The 12,098-nt window shown below is 40.8% G+C and overlaps 1 protein-coding gene and 1 pseudogene across 1 annotated transcript; both read left to right on the top strand.

Moving 5' to 3' along the window:
• The first annotated feature begins 1,249 nt into the window (after positions 1 to 1,249).
• LOC112813984 (ferritin heavy chain pseudogene) lies at positions 1,250 to 2,059 on the top strand (annotated as a pseudogene).
• Positions 2,060 to 5,003: 2,944 nt separating this feature from the next.
• Positions 5,004 to 9,291, top strand: KRT24 (keratin 24). The gene is given in 9 exon segments (XM_025859269.2): positions 5,004 to 5,366; positions 5,368 to 5,616; positions 6,430 to 6,512; positions 7,036 to 7,192; positions 7,466 to 7,627; positions 7,725 to 7,850; positions 8,171 to 8,388; positions 8,758 to 8,888; positions 9,087 to 9,291. Coding segments are annotated over 9 exon segments (1,593 nt in total). The 3' UTR covers positions 9,191 to 9,291.
• The last annotated feature ends 2,807 nt before the right edge of the window (positions 9,292 to 12,098 follow it).

The raw sequence follows: 12,098 nt of genomic DNA, 5'->3' as shown, positions 1-12,098 counted from the left end.
TCCTAAATCTGACCAAGAAGTAATTGACTAAACCAAATTGCTAAATATTAGCGTTTGAAGGTAACTTGAAAATTATATAGTCCAGTAGAACAGTTTTGCAGATGGGGGAACCTGGGGCCTCATCTAGAGACAGCCAAAGAACTAGAATTTGAGAACAATTCTTATAAAATTTTGCTACAATCCTGGTGGAAAGAAAGAGGTCAGGGGACATGAACAGGTGAAGATTTCTCCTGAGCCCATGAGATCAAATATCATCCACTGCTTTGCTATGAAACAATTATTTTACCACTGGGATTCCTTAACTGGAGGTGTGCAGCCTTCCAGAGATCAGAAGGCCAAAGTACACCGAGGACAGAGACAGAGAGAATGCCCAGCAGGTTGACTTCACTGCGGCGAGAGACACGGGAGACTAGGCCTTGCTGCTTATGTTACAGTCTGGGTTATATATGTCTGTGGGTTCTCTGAATAGAAAGATATTGTCTCTCTGACATGAAGAAAGGTCCAAAGGACCTTTCGAGCAAAAATAATCAATAAACTCTGCCTTATTTCAATCTGTATTGGCTCTGGACCCTGGAGGACAGAAGTCCCTCAGCCCCTACAGAGTCAATTGCCCATTCTTTTAACTCTCCATCTACTGACTAAATGATCTTCAGGAAAACTAGAAAATTGAGCTTTTTGAAGAGATTCTAGAGCATTCACTCTCAGCAAGTACTGAACTGAGTCATTTTCTCCCCAGATCAAATCGTGGTAACATGGTGTCACCAATCAAGCTGGTGGAGAAGGGGGAGCCCGGACATTGGGGGTTCACTCTGTTCCTTTTAAAGGATATTATATTGAACAACTCCTGGATGCCCGGTACTGAAGCTGACATCTCCGAACATTATGTTGCCCTGGAAACTCACCAGATTCTTGAAGCTTTCATTTTACAAATGAAAGAAATGGCAAGAATTAATCTGTGAGCTTTGGCAAGTCATTATTTCAAATAAAGAGAATGAGTATTAAATTTGGAGGATGTCTTAAAACAATGGGGACCAGTGTTTACTAAAGAATTCTAACACTTGAGGCAAAAACAGAATTGTATTTATGTATGCGATTAAAACCCTTCAATCCGCTAAACACCAATGTTGTAGAGTTTGCAAATCATAGAATTAAGATGAGTCTGTTTGATAGGTTTACCCATTTAAAAGGAAATGCACATAGGCCACAGTCTCCGCCGAGAGTCGCCGCGGTTTCCTGCTTCAACAGTGCTTGGACGGAACCCGGCGCTCGTCCCCCACCCGGGCCGGCCGTTCAGAGCCAGCCCTCCGCCATCTCTTCGTCGCGCCCTCGGACCGCTCCCAGGCCCCCGCCGCCGCTCGCCGCCGCCTTTTCTCAGCCGCCGCCATGACGACCGCGTCCCCCTCGCAGGTGCGCCAGAACTACCACCAGGACTCTGAGGCCGCCATCAACCGCCAGATCAACCTGGAGCTCTACGCCTCCTACGTCTACCTGTCCATGTCTTACTACTTTGACCGCGATGATGTGGCTTTGAAGAACTTTGCCAAATATTTTCTTCACCAATCTCATGAGGAGAGGGAACATGCTGAGAAACTGATGAAGCTGCAGAACCAACGAGGTGGCCGAATCTTCCTTCAGGATATCAAGAAACCAGACCGTGATGATTGGGAGAACGGGCTGAATGCAATGGAGTGTGCATTACATTTGGAAAAGAGCGTGAATCAGTCACTACTGGAACTGCACAAACTGGCCACTGATAAAAGTGACCCCCATTTGTGTGACTTCATTGAGACTCATTACCTGAATGAGCAGGTGAAATCCATCAAAGAATTGGGTGACCACGTAACCAACCTGTGCAAGATGGGGGCTCCCGAATCTGGCATGGCAGAGTATCTCTTTGACAAGCACACCTTGGGAAACAGTGATAGTGAAAGCTAAGCCTTAGGCTGTCTTCCCATAGCCACAAGGGTGACTTCCCTGGTCACCGAGGCAGTGCATGCATGTTGGGGTTACCTTTACCTTTTCTATAAGTTGTACCAAAACATCTACTTAACTTCTTTCATTTGTACCATTCTTCAAATAAAGTAATTTGGTACCCAAAAAAAAAAAAAAAAAAAAGGAAATGCACATAGATCCATAGAAAGAACGTATTTAAAATGCATGTAAGGGAATACTAATGAATAGAAGAAGTCCTGTGGGTTTATGTCTACACTTATTTATACACTGCCTCATTAAGCAAGGAATTTGAGGTAGTAATGGTCATTTTATTTATAAAATGCCCTTCCCAGCAGTCTTCTCTAAATAGAGTATCAGAGAACTTAGAATCAGAGCATCTTAGAACTTAATTTTGAATCTCAATTTTAAAAACAATAAAGAAATAGATGCCAGCATTAAAAATTATATGAAGAAAGCTAAAAAAAAAAAAAAAAAGGACACAAAATGGAATACCTCAGTCATCACAAGCTTCTTCAGTGGACCCCCAAACATCCAGATATCACCAAAGAGAAGGTGAGTAAAGCTGCCAAAATGAAAAAGATACAACTCACATGACCACTAAAAACACAAGTCCCAAGCAAAATTCGGAGGCCAAATATCCTGCTGAGTGTTGTTTTTTTCTCATTCTTTCCACATAAGGCTCCTTCGACCGAGGCTCTGAAATGTCTCCGTTTCATTAGATTTCTTTCATTTAGCTATTGTCCCTTTCTTTAAACCTTCTTTTAGCCAAATGCCAGCCTTTATGAACGTGGAAAGATTACATTTCATATGTTTAAAAGGGAAGAAAAGCCCAGTGATTGTTTCTCATCTCCAACATTTGCTACCATACCATTATCTTGGTATGGTGCTTGGGCTTCCCTGGTTTCCTAGCTCTGGGGAGGGGTGAGGCAAGATGACCAACATACCTCAACTGCTGGTGCATTTTTTACCCACCTTAACAGGGTGTGATGAGAATCACTCCCAGCTTAGCAATTTAAAGTGTTCGGGGCGCCTGGGTGGCTCAGTCGTTAAGCGTCTGCCTTCGGCTCAGGTCATGATCCCAGGCTCCCGGAATCGAGCCCCGCATCGGGCTCCCTGCTCAGCCGGAAGCCTGCTTCTCCCTCTCCCACTCCCCCTGCTTATGTTCCCTCTCTTGCTGGTCAAATAAATAAATAAAATGTTAAAAAAGAAAAAAAAGTGTATGAAGCACCTCGTCCACCTTGAAGAGATGGCACCCTCCATAGAAGAATAGTAACACACCACTATTGTGAAAACAGGGCAGGCAAACGGGAAAGCTAAATCCTGAAGAGCTACACAGCAAAGGGAATTATCACCTATTTAATAGTGTGTCCCAATCAAAGACAGTCCAGGGAGAAATTAACAGAAGGTAGAAGGCTGGGTAACAGAAGATCAATGATAAAGATTAAAGCACACACATGGTTTAACAGAGACTGCCAAGATAAAAACGGTTTTAAATAAGCAAAAGTCAGCTACTTGAGCATAAAGCTGAGGCCAAGAAAGATTTTAGAAACATCTACACTTTTTTTAAAAAAAAAGACACTTTTTAAAAATTGGGGTAAAGCGAACATAACATAAAATTTACCATCTTCACATTTGTGTCTGTTCAGTAGTGTTAAGTACATCCATATTGTTGTGCAACCTACCTCCAGAAACTCTTTTCATCTCACAAAACTGAAACTCTATATCCATTAAACAACTCCCCATTTCCCCTCCACCCAGCCACTGGCAACTACCATTCTGTTTGCTGTCTCTGAAATTGACTACGCTAGGTACTTCAGGTAAGGGGAGTCATACAGGAGTTGTCTTAACAAAAAACAAAACAAAACTTTTAAACCAGAGAAACTCTCAGCAGAGGCAAACAGAAATAATCTAAAGTACGAAGGGACAGAAAAACAGGAAGCAGAAGGTGAACTGGGGAGGATTCTAGATTTTGGTATCTATAAAATGATCCCAATCATAACATTAGTTATCAGAAGTGGATACATATCTTTTCTAAATATCTTTTCAACAAAAACAGAGAAAACATGAGCAGAAGGTAGACTGGGGGGAACTCCACATTTTAGTATCTGCCCAATGACTCCAGGCATAACATTGGTTAGCAGAAGTGGATTCAGATCCCCTTCTCCAGATATCTTTTAAAACAAAGATGAAATCAGCATCATCTTAGTTTCTTAAGATTTGACTCCAAAAACGGAAGTTGGTATCACCATCTCAGGCTCGAATTTAGTCAGAATGAAAAGCATGTTTGTACCATCACACCAGTGACAATTAACCCCCATCTAAAAATGTTTCCAATCTTTCCCAGACATTCTCTGCTCAAACATGTTGCTGAGATCTAATAGTACACACAGGGAAGACTATTATATTTAATTTTTTCTCCCTAACAGTGAAAATACCTAACCTGATCTCAGAATACAAAGAAAACTTCAACACAAACGTACCCCTAGAAATACGCTGATTGAAATAATCACAGAGAAGGACAATTAAGTAAATCTAAAACTAATGCTGACGCTAAAGCTAACTTCAACTTTAAGAGGGCAATATGAACAAAAGTTATGAGTTTGATGGGAAATTTCCATTCTCATCATATTAAGTATTTTAATTGCATTTGCTAATCTGGGGATGTGTTCTTCAATTGGGAAATCATGAAGCAAAATCAATAGAATTACTCTTTCAGGAAAGAATTGTAAGTCATCGAAACCTCTGAAAGATTAAAACTGTAATTCTGGAAAAAAAAAACGTTTTTGCTTTGCTCCACCTTATTTTTTCTGGAGATAGTAAATGCCCTGAGGCTCTGACCTAGCTTCAGGAAAAGAGCCAGTAGAGTGGGTTCACGAAAAAGAAATTACCCATTTGCAGATTAGCAAAACTATAAGAGGGATTAAGAAGTGACACAGAAAAGGAACACCCTGAAAGTGTGTATATAAGGGCCAAAAAGGCAGCTTGCAAATCCATGCTTCACTGGTACCTCTCCTCTTCACCTGGACAAGCTAAACATTTGCCGGAGCACCATGTCTTGCTCGTCTTGTGTCTCCTCTTCCAGCGCTGGAAGCAGTGGCTTGATCGGGGTGTCTGCTGGTGGAAGCAGCTTCAGCAGTGGAAGCAGATGCGGTCTGGGGGGTGGCTCTACCCAGGGCTTCCGAGGAGGAACCGGCAGCTGTGGCCTGAGTGGGGGATCCAGCAGTGGCTTTGGAGGCAGCTTTGGAGGAGGTTTTGGTAGCTGCTCAGTAGGAGGTGGTTTGGGAGGAACTCCAGGCTCTGGGGCTGGCTTTGGTGGAAGTTCTGGCTTTGGTGGGGGTTCTGGCTTTGGTGGGGGCTCTGGAATTGGTGTTGGTGCTACTGGAGGCTTCTACAGCTATGGGGGTGGTGGGATGGGGGGGTGGGATGGGAGGTGGTGCTGGCGATGGGGGGCTTTTCCCTGGAGGTGAAAAGCAAACCATGCAGAACCTCAATGACCGCCTGGCTAGTTACCTAGACAAGGTCAGAGCCCTGGAGGAGGCCAACACTGATCTGGAGAATAAAATCAGGGAGTGCTATGAGAAATTTGGGCCTGGGTCTGGAGATGGTGGATCTGGAAAAGATTATAGCAAATACTATCCAATAATTGAAGATCTCCGGAACCAGGTGAGACACTATCCACTAGTGAGTTTCTATTATTTCTGTACCTTTTGCTCTTATTCAGATCTTATACCGTAATGAAGATTTCAAGTCAACGAATTATTTAGAGACATATTTGCTTGTTGTACATGTAAAATGGGACTTGGTGTGTTTTAACTATGACAGTATTGTATATGACATCCAACCACACTAATTATCTGTTTGCATCTCAAATTTGAGTATTTCTACATAAGAGCAAAATTTATATAATGTGCGAGGCAGCTAATTAACATGTACGTATAAGAATGGTGGCAATGAGTCAACACTAGCTTAATCTGATATTTTCATGATTAATTCTAGCAGGTTGACATATTTTAGTGTCTTGCTAGATTTAAATCATCTTTACAACTGTTTTTCTTCCTAGAAAATCTGGTGCAAATATTATATGAGCATGTGGCAGAATCTGAAATGTTTAGCCACTGCTGTATGGGAAGTATTTTTTTAAGGACTTTTTAGAAGTAAAATTCATTTTTTGTACTATTTTCTGAAAGAACTTATAGAATAACTGATTCTCCAAAGCAACAGAAATAAGCAGAGGGCTGTGCTCTATAAAACAATGTTCCATGCCTATTCCAGTAAATGTGCAAACTGTTACCTTTTTGCAGAAAGATGTAGTCCAACTACACCAGATTATCAATAAAGATGTCATTACTGAGCAAGTTTTCAAAGCAATTTACCTTTAAAAGCCAACTCGAAGGACATCTATCTACCCTCACAGGTGGGCATGCAGACACAAGTAAAAAGCATCCATGATGTATTTACTATTATTGCCTTTTCTAGATCATCACTGCCACTATTGAAAATGCTGGGATCGTTTTGCAGATCGACAATGCCAGATTGGCTGCTGATGACTTCAGACTGAAGTAAGAAAAGAGAAGATTTGCAAACAAATGTTGTGGGAAAAATAAAATGCAATCTGTTTCATTTAGTCTAAATTTAAAGAACTGTCTTTTAGGGGATCAAGACCTAAATTTACAAACATTCCAAGAGTAGATTTTAAAAACCATCACTCCACTCCAATAAGGAAACAAACAAAAAAAAAAAAAGAGGCAAATTAAGGATGAAATGTTTGTTCTAAAAAAATTAGCTGTCAACAGAATTAATATTCAGTTCATAATTTTCTTTCCAGGGGAAAAATCCCTAAGAGAAAACTCAGTAGCTTTCGCTTATCAAATAGTTCAGAAGGGGGTGCCTGGCTGGCTCAGAGAGGCATGGAGCTCTTGATCTCTGTTGGGATCGTGAGTTCAAGCCCAGCGTTAGGTGTAGCGATTACAAAAATAAGTAAGTAAGCAAACAAACAGCTCAGATGAAAAATCTTTTTCTTGAATATGGAAGAATGGATGGACTCTGAAATGCTCTATCCTGCCCTCCTGCTGTCCTTTCCAGGTATGAGAATGAGCTGTATCTCCGGCAGGCCGTGGAAGCCGACATCAATGGACTGCAGAAAGTTCTGGATGACCTAACCATGACATGCTCTGACCTGGAGATGCAGATTGAGAGCCTCACCGAGGAGCTGGCCTACCAGAAGAAGAACCACGAGGAGGTAGGAACATGTTCCACATTATTAAATGACTCTGGCCTACCTATTTTCCCCCACATCCATTCTGTAAAAATAAAGTAAGTAAGTTCTATCTAAATGGATTTCCAACTCCTATGATCAAGGAAAAAAGTAGTCATGAGCAAATTATTTCTGAATTTAGTGGGAAGCGAGGGTAGCCTTTAGTGTCCTAGTTTCAATTTTTTGTTGGCTATGCACATTTTAAGAAGTCTTTGCTTTTCTGTTGTTATCACTGTCGTCCTTTTCTCTTCACACTAGGAAACGAAGAGTATGCAAGGAAGCTCCGGAGGGGATGTGACCGTGGAAATGAATGCTGCTCCAGGATTTGACCTGACCAAGTTACTGAACGACATGAGGGCACAGTATGAAGAGCTGGCTGAGCAAAATCACCACAAGGCTGAGGAGCAGTTCAACAAACAGGTAGATTACCACTGCTGGGTGCCTGAGCCGGCGGTCACACGCAAGCCACCTCCTCTCATTTCCTAGCCTGCAGTGATGGCATTTTATTTTTCTCTAGAGTGCATCACTGCAAGCACAAATTTCTATGGACGTGGGGGCAGCCAGTTCTGCCAAGAATGAGATAACAGAACTGAAATGTACTTTGCAAGCCCTGGAAATTGAGCTCCAGTCCCAAATGGCCATGGTAAGTGCAAAGAGGTTTGCAACATCTCCAACGGGGAGTTAAGTGATCCCATTTTCTTTCTTTGCCAAGTTGTTCCACTTGGCACATAATGAAAGCAGCATTAGGAGAACTCACTTGTGGCTGTAGAAAGCCCAAGACATTCCAGTTAAAGATAATGTACTTCCATAGAAGATTTAGCTTAAAGAAAAACAGTCATGTCAACAAAAATTAAGGAACCAGTGATAGAACAACATAGGTTGTAACTTGAAGGTGTACTTCTCTTAGCACCTTATAAAAAACGAATTTTTCATCATGGAGATTTGATTTGCTTTTTCTCTTAGAAAATCTCCCTGGAAGGAACCCTGGCTGACACAGAAGCTGGCTACATGGCTCAGCTGTCAGAAATCCAGATGCAGATCAGCAGCCTGGAGGAACAGATCGGCCAGATCCGGGGCGAGACCAAATGCTAGAACGCAGAATATGAGCAACTGCGGGACGTCAAGGCCCGCCTAGAGATAGAGATTGAGACCTACCACCGCCTGCTCGATGGAGTGGGAGGGTTAATGAAAGTCATGAGCCCACTCAGTGCATTCCTTGGTGTACTTATGTTAGGAAACCAAGAAGGGGTCTGGGGGCTGGACTTGGTTTACAAAGTCACAGTGGGGCACCTGGGTGGCTCAGTTGGTTAAGCGTCCAACTCTTGATCTCAGCTCAGTTCTTGATCTCAGGATCGTGAATTTAAGCCCTGTGTTGGGCTCCATGCCCAACTTAAAATAATAATAATAATAATAATAATAATAATAATAATAATGTCACAGAGACACAGTCAAATCAGAAGACATTTACCTTCATCAGGGAGAGCCCCCTGCATGGAGGGTTTCTCCCACCTTTGCAAACTACAAAGGAAAACAATTCTTTTTTCCTCTAGTGGTTCTGGTTTTGGAGGATCTGATTTTAGAAACTCAGGATCCAGAAATACAGGATCCAGAAACATGGGATCTAGGGATTTGTCCATATCTGGTGACTCAAGATCTGGAAGCTGTTCTGGCCAAGGAAGAAGTAAACATTTTTTAATGTTCATGATCATTTTATAATTTAAAAGTAAAGGCATGCTTCATTTGTCTTATAAAAAGTATATACTATAGTTTACAAAATCTTAACCCAGAAAGAACTTACTTAAAGAATGCACCTGAATGTCTCTTGATCTGGGTTTCTGTGATCGTTTCCAGACTGACATTGTGATTCTGTGATTTTCAGATCCAAACAAGACCAGAGTGACTAAGACCATCGTGGAGGAGGTGGTGGACAGCAAAGTCATCTCATTTCAAGTCAGCAACGTGTCTGAGGTGAAAGTAAAATAAGCAATTTCCAGATCAGCAAGAATGTCTTTTAGAGAAAAACCGAAAGAACATGAATGAAGAAATCATGTCAATCTCACCATTTTTCTGGATAACTTCAGGCAAAGGTTGCATCCAGAAATAGATGACCAAGCAATTTTCCTGCATCCTCTTTTTTTTCTTACTAGAACCTTCTTGAAAAAGTTGAAATGACAATTTTGCTCTAATTGTTTTCATGCTTCAATAAACTTACTATTTCAAGTTAACTAAATGCTTCCTGAAATTTTTAAAGAAATTCAATATTTTACCTAGAAATAAAGCTATCAGTCATGATCTCGCTTCATTGCCATGTTACTAATATTAATTCATTATTTATATAATACCCTCTTCATAAAAATCAAGATTGTAGCCATGTGGTATGTGGGCATTTCTAACAACAGCTCACTAGAACTTAGTGATAGTTGAAATTGGACCTTAGTGTCCCTAAAAAAAGTCGTGGGAAATAAGATGGGATATGTGATAGGGTGCCAGATTTCTGAAAACCTTGAAAGCCCCAAAGAGGAAAGATATCAGATACTTCTACCCTTAAAAAATCTAGCCACATCTCCAAGCCAAAAATTGTCACTTAGCCAAGTTGGTGTTTCCTTTTCCCACACTCCATTGCTGAAGTTCTTACCCCTGAGTCGGCCACATGGCTCCATCTTGTCTTGCTTGGGATAATGAAGCCCATTAAAGTAGGGCAGAAGGTGGTACAGAGTCAGTCCCAGGAAGAACCAGACACGGGACAAAGCCAAGCTGGGTAAGGACTTTCCCACTCAAGGAATTTAATAGGACCAGATCACAAATTAGAGAATCAACCCCACAAGCCAGTCCTCGAGAAAAGAACTTGAGACTTGGCACAAAAAGCCAAATTTAAAATTACAAAGGATAAACCTGAACATAATTTATGCAAATCGTACCTTCAAATATAAAATCAGTAAGAGCTGTATGAGAGTATCAAACTTTAATAATCAAAAACAACCCAGAAAATGTAGTTTTCCATTTGCTAGGCATATTGAATAAAACCTAAAAATGAACCTGCAGGCACACTGAGACTTCAGCTTAAATAGATAACCACAGAACAAAGTTAATAGCTAAGCACAAAACCACTACTCAAAAAGAGCAATGTTGTCTTAAATCAAACATATGTTTCCCATCAAGCCATTACAGTAAATTAAACCTTGGATATTTTTCCTGTACTGAGAAGTTTGGAAACATGAACCAGCTGATCTAGGCTGGATTAATGGTGGGAGGACACAAATGGAAACCAGTTGTGTGCAGCCTCCAGCGCCTTGGGTCATCATGGCCACATCGGGGAAGCCTCTCTCCATGAGTCTTCCCAGATGTAGTCTTCTAGTCCTAGGTACCACCTGGTACCTACGTTGATGGCTTGTATTATCCTCATGTCAAAGCAACAATATGCAGCTACTCTGAAAATCATCTTTAGGCAAAAACCCTCCTTCTGTGTTTCCTTGGCATGTGTCAAGATGCTGCATTTGTACTAAATGATCATTTACAGAAAAGGCCAGAACATACTGAGATGCAGTAGGGTATGTTTTGAGCATTTCAATTTTAAAACTGAAATTACTGAACCATTTTAGACCATGAAATTTAGAGTACTGAATAATATGTTAAGGATAGGGTGTTTGCACATTATGACCTGCTTCAAAACCACATGACATAAAACTGCATATGTTTTATTCTGGAACTCTAAAGTTCAGCAATCCATCAACTTTTAAATGAGAGTGAACTTACTCAAGAGAAGGAAGAGCCAGCGTCTACTTGCATAAGGATTTTCATCTGTTGACTTTTGATCCAGAGATTCGTATAGTTGTTGTCATTCTAACCTCAAGGGACAATGGACAAGAATGGACATGGTATCCATCCTCACAAAGATTAGAAGCAAGAAACAAGGTTTGTGGTAGGCAGAGAAGAGGAAACAGCCAAAGGATTTGAGACTCTATGGAAAGTAGCCTAAACTTGCTTAATGACTTCATGGAATTAGATGCTGTTCAAAAGACCTTCAAGAGAAGACAAAGTGATGAATATAAATCACCCAGAATGTAGCTCAAGTAATATTTTCCAAATAACCTCCTCAATTAACAAAATACTACTGCATGTAATACACTTTAAAAAATTATCAGTGGCTCAAATGGGACACTTGAAAAATATTGGTCAAGCCCTTTTAAAAATAACTTACTCTTTGTAATATCAATGGCAATATGAAATGGTAAGGTGGAAAGGAGCAAACACCGAGATAACACTTCAACCAATTGTTTTTATATTAGCATTTAAATGGCATAGAGAGGACAAGCCCAGAATGTATCACTCATCTATCATGTGTAAAGTACATGGATTCCTGGGGAGTGGGGGGGGTGGTATTTCATTAACCAAATCACAAGGAACATGAAAGCATACAGGAGCTCATTAAAACTGCACTAGAACTGCATCGCACAGCCCCAGCTTGCTTCTTACTGACACTGTAGAGCTAGGGAGTGTTTCACAACATCCCAACCTCTGTCAATTCATTCTTAAAACCCTAACTTTAGAAACATGCACTGCCTTTAGCTTTACTCATTGCTTGCAGCTAGCTGTAAAATAAATTACTTCAAACGATTTTATGTTAGTTTGCCTAAGACCAAGAAGTCAGATTTCCGTGATGGTTTTTAGGCAAACAATGGCTTTGTGGCACCGTTTCGAGATAAGGTAACTGTGCTTTCCCCACTGAGTGTTCCACACCCAAAAGTTTCCATGAAGATCAAATATTAATACTTGTGATATCTATAATAACAACATAAAAATCACAATTTTTTTTCAGACTTTTATATTCAAGGTTTTATTTTTAAGTAATCTCTACACCCAACGTGGGACTCGATCTTACAACCTGAGATCA

This window comes from Callorhinus ursinus, unplaced genomic scaffold (assembly GCF_003265705.2).
Source record: "Callorhinus ursinus isolate GAN/ISIS: 27379988/994484 unplaced genomic scaffold, GSC_fseal_2.0 scaffold52, whole genome shotgun sequence".
Taxonomy (NCBI): Eukaryota; Metazoa; Chordata; class Mammalia; order Carnivora; family Otariidae; genus Callorhinus; species Callorhinus ursinus.
This window is presented reverse-complemented; position numbering and strand designations above follow the sequence as displayed.